This window comes from Canis lupus, chromosome 7 (assembly GCF_048164855.1).
Source record: "Canis lupus baileyi chromosome 7, mCanLup2.hap1, whole genome shotgun sequence".
Classification (NCBI taxonomy): Eukaryota; Metazoa; Chordata; class Mammalia; order Carnivora; family Canidae; genus Canis; species Canis lupus.
Genome location: NC_132844.1, coordinates 28,144,732 through 28,158,904, shown reverse-complemented (window position 1 = coordinate 28,158,904; position 14,173 = coordinate 28,144,732). Strand labels below are relative to the sequence as shown.

Below are 14,173 nucleotides of genomic sequence, written 5' to 3'. Positions count from 1 at the left end.
CAAATTTTTTTAAAAGATTTTATTTACTTATTCACGAGAGACACAGAGAGAGGGAGAGAGAGAGAAAAGCAGAGACACAGGCAGAGGGAGAAGCAGGCTCCCTGCAGGGAGCCTGATGTGGGACTCGATCCCAGGTCTCCAGGATCACGCCCTGGGCCGAAGGCGGCGCTAAACTGCTGAGCCACCTGGTCTGCCCTAAATGCTAATTTTTAATGTGTAAAATTTATAAGCAGATTTTTTTACACATACAGAAATTTCTATAATAATCTTTACTATCACTAGTAGTTAAAATCCTTGTCCAACTTACCTGTGCCACCCGTAGTTCTGCTAACAGATCTGTAAAATTCTGGTTTTTGGTGGGCTCTGAATCTTCAACTACTTGAGACAGAAAACGATTTTTGTGCATCTGTTCTCTGATTTATTTTGAAAACAAAAAGATTGTTTTTAGCAAAGTACTCTTAAATACAAAATATACAATTCTTAAAACTAAAGAATCTAATGGACATTGCAACTATTTGAGCCACTGAAGAAAAAGAGTTATTTATTCTAAAGATTAAAATATTAAAAAGCTAAAATAACTACATTTTAAAGGAGGTGTTTGTTCAATTTAAAAGAATTGAAGCCTTAACATCTTGATTTATAATAAAATATTTTCTTCTAATTCTCAGAGAAAAAAAACCTCAATCTCCCAGAAAGATGTGCTGCATTTTTCCTATGGTGTTACATCCTCCCTGTCACATCACTCTAGACTCCCTTCTAAGAAACAAACCACCAAACATGGTAACTGACAAGCAAGACATAGTCTATTACTTGAAGTCAGAATCAATTTTTCTGGTTTTCTAGAAACATTATACAAGGAGTTTAGGAATCCATATAAGATCATCTAATCCTAATGTAGTAAGGAAACCATCTATTTCATTAAAAAGTAAAAGTTCATTAAAGCTAGTTCGGGATCCAGAAATGGATCTCTTTTAAAACCCAGGTAAGATGTGGTATTTTAAAATACTTCACCGAGGCATACTTGATCCAAAAGGAATCAGATATAAATGCTTTCATGCATCAGACCTATGCAGATTATCACAACTGGCTTGGGTCATACATTAAAGATCAAATAAGCTTCTAATAGCAGTCTTACCTGAGTGATTAGGTGTCTATGTGAAGTGACACAAAACTGGGGAGCCATTTCCTAAAAGATGATAGTATCCTAACTTGCCCATGTTTATGAGTTCAGCTATTTTCATTTAGTATGTTCAAGTTGGATGTAATAATATCCAAAGATCTTATAGTCTGAAATAGGATTCCTAAGCAGGCGTTGGTCCTCCATGAGCCTGCTGTGCTGAGTGCTGGTTAGTACATCTCATAAATTATTCTCTGGAGAAATGCCCTCAGCCAAACAGCAGTCTCTGCCCCCAGGCTTACAGGCCCCCACTCCCTTCTTTAGGCATATCTCAGCCAGTGACTGATTACTTTGGAGTTTAAAGGCTGCTCCACTTGCCTCAAGCAGGACCAACATTGTGGTGCAATTTGTTTTCCTGAGCTTTCTGGTGAGAACAGAATAAAGTCAGTCCCCAGCTAAGACTGCATTCTTACTTACCTTCCCTCCCCTCATCCCATCTTGCTTCTCTTATTCCCCTTCTCCTAAAAGTTATCCTCCAAGAAATCATCTCCATAAGGCTCCTTACCTCAGGCTCTATTTCTACAGAACCCGATACTGTATGACATATATATTTTTAGTATTATTATCACATGGTTCCTTGGGAAATGATTAAGCAACTCAGGCTTAATGACTGACCAAGAGGAATACTATATATTCAATTTCCTAAAAGTGATGTCAAACTCAAATATGAGTATGCAGAAAATACTAAAATATGTACTACTGGTCATCTAACACCAAAAGAAAAATACATTGAATATTAAATCTATAAAAGTTACGAACTATAATCAGTGTAAGCATTTTTCAGTTCTAAGTAAAAATAAGTGTATTATTAATATAACAATAAAATGCTTAGAAATAGTCTAAGTGTCTTTGATTTTAAGAATTCAAAAAGGACTTACTTTAAGGAAGCTAACTCACTGAATAAACTCTGGTTTTCCTTGAACATTCGCTCCTCATTCTTCTTATTTTGTTCTTGGAGATCTTTCACTTGATTATACAATCTTTCATTTTCCTTTTTATAAACAGAAAATTACATTGTAAATGTCATTAGTACTTATATAGCATAAGTATATATGCTCACAACAGACACATCTTTTAAAAATTTTCAGTCTTTTAAATTTACTCAGTTTTTGAGGAAGCAAAATCTTTTAAAAACTCTTTATATATCATTTCGGAAGAAAACTTGTTATCTGAAAACAATTTTCTCCAAAATGCTTACTTGAAAAAAAGTTGCAAAATTTCCTATAGCCAAAGATCCTAATGTCAGTACAAGGCACTGTATTTCACAAGAGTGAGAAGGTGAGTGCTTGCAGGAATAACCACATCCCAACTCTATGGATCAGGGTCAGGAAGGACCGCTGGGATTGTCTGCATCCCTATTTTCTGATTCTAGCCTGGCTTCCTGCAATGAAGTCACTGGATAGAGATAGCCACGATGGGCTTCCAGGGTTGTTTCTGGAATTCCATCTGAGCAGGGAGTTAGAGACCAGGTATTTCTGAAAGTGTAAGGACAAGGCAGATCAGAGACTAGGCCCACTTCTCCACCAGCCTTTGACTAAAGAGTGACTCAAACAATGAGATCAGAGGGAGAAAGTACCAATCTATGCTTAGATGGTATGGCTTATTAACCTTTTTAAAATTAAGAATCTGATGGACCTTTGAGAATCTAATAAAAATCATGGACTGTCTCACCATGTCTGGACTAGTACTTGGTAAGATGGTCTGTCCTCAAACACCTGCAATTTAATGACTAAAGATATGCAAGTTATGTGCTATCTTTGTGGGAGAAGGTGGTTGGCATCCTTGTGGGTCTGTGAAAACTCCTTAAAAACACATGCTCTCAGGCCCCTGGTTATCACAAATGGTTAAGCAACCAACTCTTGGATTTGGCTTAGGTCATCATCTTGGGGTCCTGGGATCAAAACCGCTCCAGGTTCCATATTCAGAGTAAAGTCTGCTTGGGAATCTCTCCCCATCTCCCCTGCAACCCTCTCTGGCCTCTCGCATCCCCCCACTACCCACTGTACTCTCGCTCTCTTGAGAAATAAATCTTTAAAAAACCAAACAAACCAAAACGTGTGCTCTCTACAGCAAGATCAGAATGGTAGGCAAAGGATTAGAAGGTTCTCACTAAGTCTAGGGCAGTGTGCCCTACAAAATCAGTACTATTTCATTTACAGGAAAGTTGTGAATCGCTGATATGACAATGTTTCCTCTGGATATCCTTGGATGACAATGCTTTATTATTAGCAGGCTTGATGCCTTACGGTCAAAAGAAAAAAAGGTAATGATGGAAGAAGAGAAGGAGAGGGAAATAAGAGAAAAAAAGAAAAAATTGAGATGAACTTTCATGCTGGAGATCACTGAACCTGTTCTGGCTGGCAGATAGTCAACATCACCAAGAATCTACCACACATGGCAAATACCTGCCTTCTTTTTTAAAAATTAAAAAAAATTTTTACCTGCCTTCTTTTTAAAAATTTTTTTTTAAATTTAAATTAAATTTGCCAACATATAGATAACACCCAGTGCTCATCCCATCAAGTGCCCTCCTTAGTGCCTGTCACCCAGTCACCCAAATATCTGACTTCTATAGGACACACAGATTTTCTCTCATTTAATTCAATTTTTTTCACTCTCAACACATCGGCAATTAATTTCAGATTTGTATTACTGAATATAATATGAAAACTAGTCCATATAATCTACTGAAAAGCATTACAGAAAACTAAAGAAAAATAAGGCAGCTTCTAAGGAATATATAGCTATTAAAAATGATAACAGGCTACATGAACTAATTGGTTACTGTGTGCCAGGTACTAAGAGGCTAGTTTGTGCTTTCTTATTTACTTATTTTTTTGCACTTTCTTATTTTAATTTCACAATCATCATATGAGGCAGCTACTATTATTACCATCCCCACTCACAGATAGGGAAATTGACCTAGAGAGGTGAAGTGATTTGTCCAAAGCTGCACAGAAGGTGGAAAGAAGGCTAACACCAGATTCTTTGAACTCAGAACCCATGCTCTTAATCACTTTACTTATATACCCATGAAAAATGTTCAGGCTAGTCCAATTATTAGTTACTCATATTTGCCAGAATTCCTATTACCTGATACAGAAATATTTTAATATGCCTTATTTTTTTTTACAATCAAAGGATCTCAAGAACAAATTCACAAAGTGCAGAAAAATCACCATACCTGCTGATATCCTTGAAGAAGTGTCTCTTGTTCTTGTATTTCTTTTTGAATTTGCTTCAATTTTTCTTCAGTGACAGGATCAGCTGTTTCTCCAAAATGTAACCATCTTTGCTTTTTGTTTGTTTCTTCAAAGCTACTTAACTTAAAGAAAATACAGACATTATTTTACTTAGGAAAGGAAATGATGAAGTGAGAAATGAGGAAGAATAATAGAAAATTCAAGGTACATAGATCTAAAACAATAAAATTAACAACTACAGCTAAATCATAAAATGTGATGTTTTGTGCTGATCGTTCTGGTGATGAGAGTAACTCAGAAATGTTACACAGTGTCATTCTCTGAATCTAGGCCTGCTATAGCAGTTTTTTTCTGAAATCGCCTTCTTGGAAGGTCATAGTGAACTAAGGGATTAGTTTTCAAAAAAGACTGCTAACAGAAGAAAGTTATCAAAATGAGCCAATTTAAATTTTGATTTTTTTCTGAGTGGGTTTGATTTAAGCTCTGCTGTGAGGAGGCAGTCTTGGGAACCAGGTTCATATTTTATACAGCAAATACATCAAGTCAAACAGCCCAGGAACAAAGGATAACAATGCATTTGGCAGGAAGTACAAGTATTTTTTAATCAATAAAAAGAAATAGGACAATGTGTCTAGTACCTTGGCTTGAAGAATGTAATTGTCTTGGTTCAGTTTGAAGAGTTCCTTTTCCTGTTGTCTCTTTAGTTCTTCCATCTTATTTTCCAGCTCTCTCTCTTTTTCTGAGAATGTAACTTTAATTTGCTCAATTAGGGCTTGTGCACCCCTCCATTTTTCCTCTGCTTCCTGAACTCTTTTAAACATAATTAACTCTGCCTCCTTACTCTCACCACAGTATCCTGAAAAATCCTTTTAAGGAGAAGAATTACTTCATTATAGTATATTTACATATTAGATTTATCTGAACATAAGTGGTTAGGAAAAAAAAAACAGATTGAATAAAAATGGTAACAATGTTCTACTAAATAAGGAAATCAGTAAATGTTCAGTAAGATTGGAACATCATGCTTGATGCAGAAGAAATTTCATATATTTCATTATTTATTATTTAATTTTAGTATTATAAAACAAGAAAATTATGAATAGGATTTTGAAATTCAATACCTACATTCTGACACTGAACACAGTAATCAGTTTCTGTAGAATCTCCAGCCTTCTTAGGAGTAGCCAAGCAACCTTCAGTTTTGGAAGCTGGTTTACCCAGAGCTTCAGGCTTGATGACTTTTGTTCCAGATAAGATTTCTAAATATTGCAAACAATGGACAGAAGCACCACAAATGCAAACATAGTTGAATGTGTATTCAGCAATTACATAACAATAGTACTAATACAATGGGAACACTAAGATAGATGAGTATCTCCAAATAGGCTGAGGTGTAACAATGAAACACAGCTGTTTCACTGCACTCAGAACTGCTGCCCATAATCAACATTTTACCCAATTTGACAGAGAAGGATAACTGACCCAAGATTCATGTCAAATGATAAATGGAGCTAAAAAAAAAAGTGAGAATGTGGATGGGATAATTTCAGGCCTTACTAATTTTAAATAAACTATTTATTTGGTTTTATTTATTTATTCATGAGACACACACACACACACACACACACACACACAGAGGCAGAGACACAGGCAGAGGGAGAAGCAGGCTCCATGCAGGGAGCCTGATGTGGGACTCGATCCCGGGACTCCAGGATCACACCCCAGGCCGAAGATGGTGCTAAACTTCTGAGCCACCTGGGCTGCCCTAAACTATTCTTTTAAATATTCACAGCAGTAACAAATAAGAATATCTAAATGATAAATCAAAGAGCAGCTGATTAACTTTATGAAGCACTTTAGTTCAGATTAAATGTGATTTCAAAGCTTTTTGAAAACCACTCAAAGATTGCCAGAATCATGCTGCTTTTAACTGCATTTTCAATTTTATACATTATCAGTTTTCCCTTCTATGAAATATAAGGTAGTAAGACTTTTACATAAATACTGTATATCAAGATATAGTATTAATGGAATAGTATAAATTGCATGGAAATTTTATAACAGCTAGTCTAAATTTGACTTAAAAATAAATTATAATACTGCTATAAAATCCTGGTAATATATATTAGAAAAAATGTGATTAATGTATATCCTGGTCAAATTTTCAGCTTTTAAGGTACCTTGTAACTCCCCAAACAGTAAGAATAATTCTGAGGCCAATAAATTATTCAGTTAACAATAAAAAAATGTTTATGAGAAATACCTGGAAGAGATCTTGAGGTCCATATTCAAATACTACAGGTACTGAGCTGAACAGTCAGTAAACATTTATTTATCTGCCTTAGAGGTAAACGAATAATTTGAATTTTAGATTTTTAAATATAATTTCTTCAAGATGCTAGCTTTTTGAGTGTAAAGTTTACTTTTTCATTTAAAGAAAAAATAACATGGTTATTAAAGATTTGGAAAATACAGAAAAATAAAAAAAAGAAACAAGTTACCAGTAGTATTTCACCCAAAGATTTTTTTTCTAATCTTTTCTCAGGCATGCAGAAGTTTTCCTTACAGAGTAGTAGTCATATTTAACTGGACTGTTCCATGTAGAAGGTTTTCTGGAGAAATTTCTTATATGAGAGTTTCTCATAAAGAAACTGAGTCACTATAAAAGCCAGCATTCATCCTTCCAAGTCACTGGAGATCCAATAATGTGGCCAATGAATGGGGTGTGATCTGCTAGCACTGTCTAGGAAGTGGCAGCTAAGAGTGGCAGGTGGTTCTTATTCAAGTTGTAGTCAGCTAGTGCTTTCATACCAGAATTCTCTTTTCTTGAATTATTAATTTTGATTTCTCTAAGTAGCCATTTTTGTAATGGTACACAGACATTATCTTTTTCCTTTATACATGACAGAAAATTGCCTAGATATAAAACTTAAACATGAAAACATCACAGAATGTGGACCTCATGAACCCTTCTTGAAATAAACAATGCATCAAGGAAATTTATTCAAATAAGAAACAAACCAAAATAATTCCAGAATGGAGAAGCTATGGCTAAGCGACTTATGAAAAACATTCCATCTCTTTAATAACCAGAACCAAGACCTAAATTCAAAAGCTGAGGGGAATTAAGGTTGAAGTAGAGAATAAATAAATTTGAACAAGTAAAAATGAAATCAATCAAAATGAATAAAAGGTATGTGAGTGGGGGAAGTATTGAAAATGCAGTTAAAAGCAGCATGATTTGGCAATCTTTGAGTGTTTTTCAAATCTATTTTCTTAAAGGGATCTTTTGGAATATAATATTTCTTAGGATGAAGTTTATTTTTCTTTTTACAGATTTAAGAAAAACTAAATCTAATATTTTAAAAAACTTGTAGGAGAACCTGGATGGCTCATTTGGTTGAGCGTGGGCTTAAGACCCGAGTTGGGCTCCATGCTCAATGGGGAGTACACTTGGGAGTGTCTCCCTCTCTTACCCTCTGCCCCTCTCACACACTTGTGTGTGTGTGCATGGGCTCTCTCTCAAAAATAAATAAATAAATCTAAAAAAAAAAAGAACTTGTAAAGAGTGATCCTATTCTTACAAAATGTTTTGTCCATTTAGCCATATGTCTGCCTGTCTCCTTCCTTCCATCCACTCATCTATGCTTCCTTTTATCTGTATAAGAACAAGAATATACACATGAGAAGCACAAAATGATGCTCACTTGGTGTGACACCCAATGCTTCTTGCTAAGTGTTTGTTTTCTTTTTACTTTTCTGTATTTTTAAATTTAAATAATGAGCAACTATTCCTTCTGTGACAAGAAACTTATTAGTCTAAAAAAACATAACTTAATAGCCAAAGAAAATTAATTTAGAATAAAAAGGAAGACAAGCACACAGGAGGTGCTGATAATTGCCAATCTCCTCCTCCTCTGTATTAATAGAAACTTTCGTATGAATTTTACCCTGGGCAGCAATGTACCCAGTTGAAAGTCTCATTTCCCTGGACTCCAGGCAACTGAGGGTGACCACAAGATCAAAATTCAGGCTAATAAGATGAAAGCAAAAGTCTTATATGGGGTGTCCAGAAAATCACTACTTTCCCGATGAAGAATTTGATGATTTAACTAACACAGACCTTTTTACCTCTCCTGCCGATCTGGCCTGGAGGCTAAGTAGCCATCTTTTGATAATGAAGACAAAACTCACAGATGAAGGATTTTTTTGCAGCATGAAACAAGAAGGGATATGGTTCCTTGCACAATGGCACCAGCTCTGAACTGCCTATCCCTGCCTTCTTATTACATAAAAAAGAGAAACTCTGAGTAAGCCCCAGCAGCTGGCTTATTTTTCATCGTAACCAATGCTGATTACATGTGTGTTCTCTAGACTTTCTGTATACTAATCTCTCAGAGTCTAGTTGGAGAACCCAACCTGCGAAAAGTAACAACCATCCCAAAGGAATTAAAATTCTTCTTAATAAAACTAAAATTGCTCTGGGGGAATTTTATAATAAAAGGATTTTTAAATATCACACTTAATAGTCTAATGAAAAAAAGTAACTCAGTATAAACATGGACAGTCAAGTTTATCATTATACTTTAATGTCAATTTTTCTGTTTTTATTTTGGTAGTCACAAATATTATAAAATTTTGAAAATATGAAAAAAATACTCATAAAATATTGTTGCTTTCATCCACTGACCTCTAAATCATGCCCCTCATTTCTTTTCCACCAAATGTGATATTACTTCTGTCTTCATTCTTAGTAATTTCAATATACTCCTAGGTGATCCTTTCAACCCTTGGCTTTTGGATCCCTATACTTAAAACCCTTCCACCTCAGCTACTTAATTCCATTGGTATACTCTAGGCCTTTGTTTACCAGTAACACAATCACTCCTAATCTCAGTCTTAGGCATTTACTCTCTGTCAATCCTATCTTTCACTTTATGCTCTCTGGTACCTGAATTCCATCAATCCTTTAACATCAGTGGCACTCACAGATGATTGTTTCTACCTGTTTTACACTGTATTACACCCCTTGATGTCCTGTCTTCCTTCCTTACTCAACTTGAATTCCATATACACCATTAGCTCCCTTGCTCCTGTCTCAGTTCACCGCACTCATTTGGCAAAATGGTAAATCCAACTATACAACTACTCAACACCTCCAATCATGTAGCAAATGTTGATATGCACACACAAATACACTACCTAGTATCAATTTAAATGTATAATCACCAACTTTAAGAAGACTCCTCTGCAGGCAGTCTAGTTCTCCAGGATGTCGTCTTCTCTCCTCCAACACTCCTAACTCCACCCACAATGCCAGCTAATGATGTTTTATATCTTAGAGAAAATGGAAGCAATCAGAAGAAATCATCTACATTCTTTTACCATTTCTACCCAACCACCAACTATCTGTACCCATGTCTTCCCCCTTCCCATCTGCTTCTATAGATAAGCTATCCATGCCTCTATCTAGAGCCAACCCTTCCAGTTAACACTAGATTCCATTACACCTCCTCTACTCAAGGCCATTGCTCTAGCAGTTCTTCCCCTCTTACCATCACAAATCTACTGAATCTTTCCAAAAAGCATAAACATACTATTAGGCATACTATTATTTCTACCATTAACAACAACAAAACAACAAAAGGCAAAACAAAAAGCTTTTTCTTGACTTTACTTCCCATGTCAGCTACTACCACACTTTTTCCTGCCTTTTACACTCTTTCCTCCTGGTCAATAAAGTAAGTATCCCTCCTATCTCTCCTATTCTCATTTAGCCTGGCTTTTACAGCCGCATAAGTGTGGAAACTGTCCAGTTTACTGACCCAAAGGTCAATTCCTAGTTCCTATTTTCCTTTCTCTCTCAGCAGCAAATGATAGATAAATCAATCCTCCTTTCTTCACTTGGCTTTCAGGATCCCACACATTCAGGTTTCCTCTGACATTATTCTCTTTGCAGGTTACTCCTCTTCTTCCTGACCTCCTAAGGTTAGCATGCCCAGGGCTCAGGCCTTGGTTTGCTTTTCTTCTATTGCAATGTTTACTCTCTCGATAACCTTTGTTAGTCTTACGGCTTAAAAACCATCTATATTAGTTTTAACAATAACTCCTAAATCATATCTTGCAGTCCATACCTCCCTCTTGAACTCTAGAGTTTTCTATTTAATTGGCTCCTTGTCATCTTCACTTGCACATAGAACAGTCATTTCAAAAATAAGAGAAAACAAGAAAATTCAAAGACTTTGTAGGGAAAGGAATGAGAGGCCTACAGGTTAAGAACAAGAGGAAAGGATGCCTGAATTAATCCTATAGAATCATATTCCTGTCTCTCCAAAATAACCACCTCCTGCTCCTGTTCTCCTCTACTCTAATATAAATCAGCCTTGGCCTTCCTTTCCATCTTAGATGCACAGGTTGCAGCAACAAACACACACACACAAAGGCAGGAGAGTCTCTAATGCCTAAAGAATTTAAAATACAGTTAAATAGGTCCTGGACTTAATTTCAAGCTAGAAATGAATTTTCCAATGAAGACAATTCTTCTCATGACAAATATCACCATATAATAATGGTGAAATTGATCAGCTATTAAATTTAATCACAAAGGTAAAGATAAAATGCTTCTGGCTCTATTGCTCTCTCTCCCTGGAATTTAAAGGCAGCAGGAATGTTGGTCTGATCTGAACACTTCTATTTCTTTTAATAGCTGCATGGGCTTCTAAGTTGAAAATTACCATTCCTACTGTCAATATCAATGACTGCATTAGGAAATAACTAACAGAAGCACTGCAATATATAAAAATATGCATTATGTGACATATAAGACAGTCTGTCTCAGTCTATATCGAACCAATATCCAAATAATTTCTATATCAACCTTCATTTGCAGGTTGGTATTTGCATTCTGAATTTGTAGTTCTTCTCTGGTAAACATTGGATATTCCAAAGTCAACCAGATGAGCATGAGTTTGACTCTCCAATTCATTTCCCATACTTTATGAGTGTCATTCAGGAAAGCCTAAAGCTAATGACCAAAAACCTCCTGTCAACAGAATCTTCCAAAATGGAATGTCCTATCTTAAGATTAATTCTTTCCTATGAAAAGAAAAGTTCATACAAGGAGAGAAAGAAATACAGTAAGTAGAGAACAAGGAAAGTAAAGTAATATGCTAAATGCACAGAACTCTATTACGAAAAAAATATATAATTACCTTTTTTCCTAGCTTGATTAGAAGTAGGAATGGATCTCAAGTTTTTGCTTTTCATAATGTCCTTTGAGGTTTTCTTTTCAAGAGTAGAAAAAGTCTTGAATGGCGAACTGGGTTTGCCATAGCCTGAGCTCCTAACTGATGCATATAATCCACTCTGGGGTTTTCTTTTAAGTAAGGGAGGTGCACTTCTGGCCTTCTTGTATGGTACCTGTTTGCCAGGTATAGCCCCTTCTTCTCCAGAACTGAGTTGAGATCTAAAAGTCTGCACACAACAAGTAGCACCTTTTTAGGACTTAAATAAACTTCAATTCCAGTTGTAAATGAAAATTTAACAGATGGCAAAACCATAGTGATTTCTAAATAATAGTTTGCAGAAGGCAAATCACTATACATTAAAGTTCTCAAAGTCTAATTCATCGGAATTTTAGTATTTTGAAGCACATCCTCAAAGTCAGGAGTAAAACAAAGCAATAATAAAACAAGATAAGCTTGCCAGAAAGCAAGATGTATAATTACTAGAATTAAGATGGAGGATAGCAGGAAAGAACTATTTTGAAATGACATAAAATTGTATCTTTTTTCCTCCAGAATTCTCAAGATAAAAATTTATTAATATCCTGCCTTATTCCACAAATACTGGAGGCAGTTTATGGTAAACATGTAACTCAAAACCATAAAATCAAACTAGAATATTGAGATCAAAGAAACTGTAAATCAGAATAGATCAAAGAACAGAGGAAAAAGGAACAGCAAAATGTAACACTCTCAAAGCTAATAGCATTTATATAAAATGTTAACTTACCTACTTTTGCAGAACATACTTTACTGGGAAGATTAAATAAAAAGCACTACAATGATGAGTAAACTTTATTTTCTTATGCTATTCAAATTCTGGACTATGCATATTAAAGACAAATGAAGAACGTAAAGAACGGCTTCCAAAAGAAAGCTAATGCTATAATGGTATTTTAAAATTTGAGGACTTACAGGATAGTGGAGTAAATAAACTGCTCACAGATATCCAGGATCTATGTGGAGGTTAATATGTAATCAATCCCACTACCTGTGAAGTACCTACTTCTCAACAGTATTTACGTAACTTCATTTATCAATATTTCAAATCAACTTAGATTATAAACACTTACTTTATTTATTTTGTCCTCCTGAGGCAATAATGAAGAACCACCAGATATTTTTTTCCTCAAAATATCAAGGTACATTTTATCTATATGTTCTTCTGTAGTATTTACTCCTGGATAGCTATTTTCTATATCTTTATTTGTTGTCTTTTTTAAAACCACATTCTCTTCATTTTTGCCAAAAAATTGGTTCCCATTTCGTGGCTCTTGAGATATAATATTTGGGTTCATCCTAAGGGGTAAAGGGCTAACAAATTCAATTTCTTTTCTATCAGTCAGTTTCTTATAGCTATAAAACAAAACAGAGAATGAACCCTAGGTGATCCTCAATATCAGTTTTATATATATATATACACACACATACACATACATATATATCACATATATACATAACACGTGTACTTGCACACACAAAATATAAAAAATATTTATATTTAATATATAATATTTACATATATATTAAATACAATTAATATTTGTAACTATTCAAATTAGGTCATCAATGTAAAATAAATTATTTTCTGGTTAACAGAGTATACTCACAAAGTGTCATATAACTGTTTTAAATTTCAGATAATAAAATTTTAATGCAGAATATAAGGGATTACATGGATGACTCTCAGACTTACTTCAAAGGAAAGATAAACAAAGCAGGACGGAGATTGTTTTTGTGTAAGAAAAAATAAAAAATGAATTTCTAATGAACTTTGTGTAATTAATCTTTTAAATATTATAACATCATAAAGTCAACATGCATTTGAGGCAGGAAAAACATTTTACACATTTTTAGAAGAAACTAAAGAAGCATAATTTATGTCAGTGAAAAACAGTATAAATATTAAAAAGCATAAATTTCATAACAGTATGGGAAAAATTTTAAGGTAAAATAGGAAAATCACCAGTATTCTGAAATAAAATCATTTGTTATTTCAAACAGTAAAATCCAATAAAATATTTGAAACTACTCAATTTTTTAAAATAGAGAAAATATCCCTTAAGGAAATGTTCTAAATGTGGTTAAATATCAGTACAGGGGCTCCAAAATATAAATATTGTTATTTTCAAACTATGTAATCATGGTCTGTTAGGTCATTTAATCTTATAAAGTAAGATAATGTCATTTATAAAACAAAGTTTAAGAGGCTACTATTTTCATATAAGATAGACTGGCTTCTCAGTAACTGTTAGAACTTTCTAAAGTAGTTAGAATCATTAGAAAATGTAACAGTTCTTTGCTTCTTCATAGTAGCAGGATCTGGCTAGAAGCTCATCAAAACTGATTCCTGGTCTTTCTGTGTACTAACTAAACTACATTTCCTCACCTCCCTGAATCTAGTTGGATACAATTACTAGGTTCTTGCCTTTAGAATGTGAATGCTATGATCACAAGAACCAAGAGTATGTGTCATTGGCTCAGTGGCTGGGTTTTGGGAGGCAAGGAAA

The 14,173-nt window shown here is 34.6% G+C and overlaps 1 protein-coding gene across 9 annotated transcripts in view; it reads right to left on the bottom strand.

Moving 5' to 3' along the window:
* The window catches only part of CEP162 (centrosomal protein 162), a 97,668-nt gene that overhangs the window by 42,422 nt on the left and 41,073 nt on the right, over nucleotides 1-14,173 (bottom strand). For 5 of the 9 annotated variants that reach the window (XM_072832171.1, XM_072832173.1, XM_072832167.1 and 2 more), the window contains 7 exons: nucleotides 12,737-13,019; nucleotides 11,592-11,853; nucleotides 5,506-5,639; nucleotides 5,019-5,246; nucleotides 4,362-4,502; nucleotides 2,056-2,168; nucleotides 308-413 (listed from right to left, as the gene is read on the bottom strand). In XM_072832171.1, the coding sequence (XP_072688272.1) occupies nucleotides 308-413; nucleotides 2,056-2,168; nucleotides 4,362-4,502; nucleotides 5,019-5,246; nucleotides 5,506-5,639; nucleotides 11,592-11,853; nucleotides 12,737-13,019 (1,267 nt within the window). The remainder of the gene's footprint in view (nucleotides 1-307; nucleotides 414-2,055; nucleotides 2,169-4,361; nucleotides 4,503-5,018; nucleotides 5,247-5,505; nucleotides 5,640-11,591; nucleotides 11,854-12,736; nucleotides 13,020-14,173) is intronic. The other 4 variants (XM_072832174.1, XM_072832169.1, XM_072832175.1 and 1 more) reach the window with 2 other exon arrangements.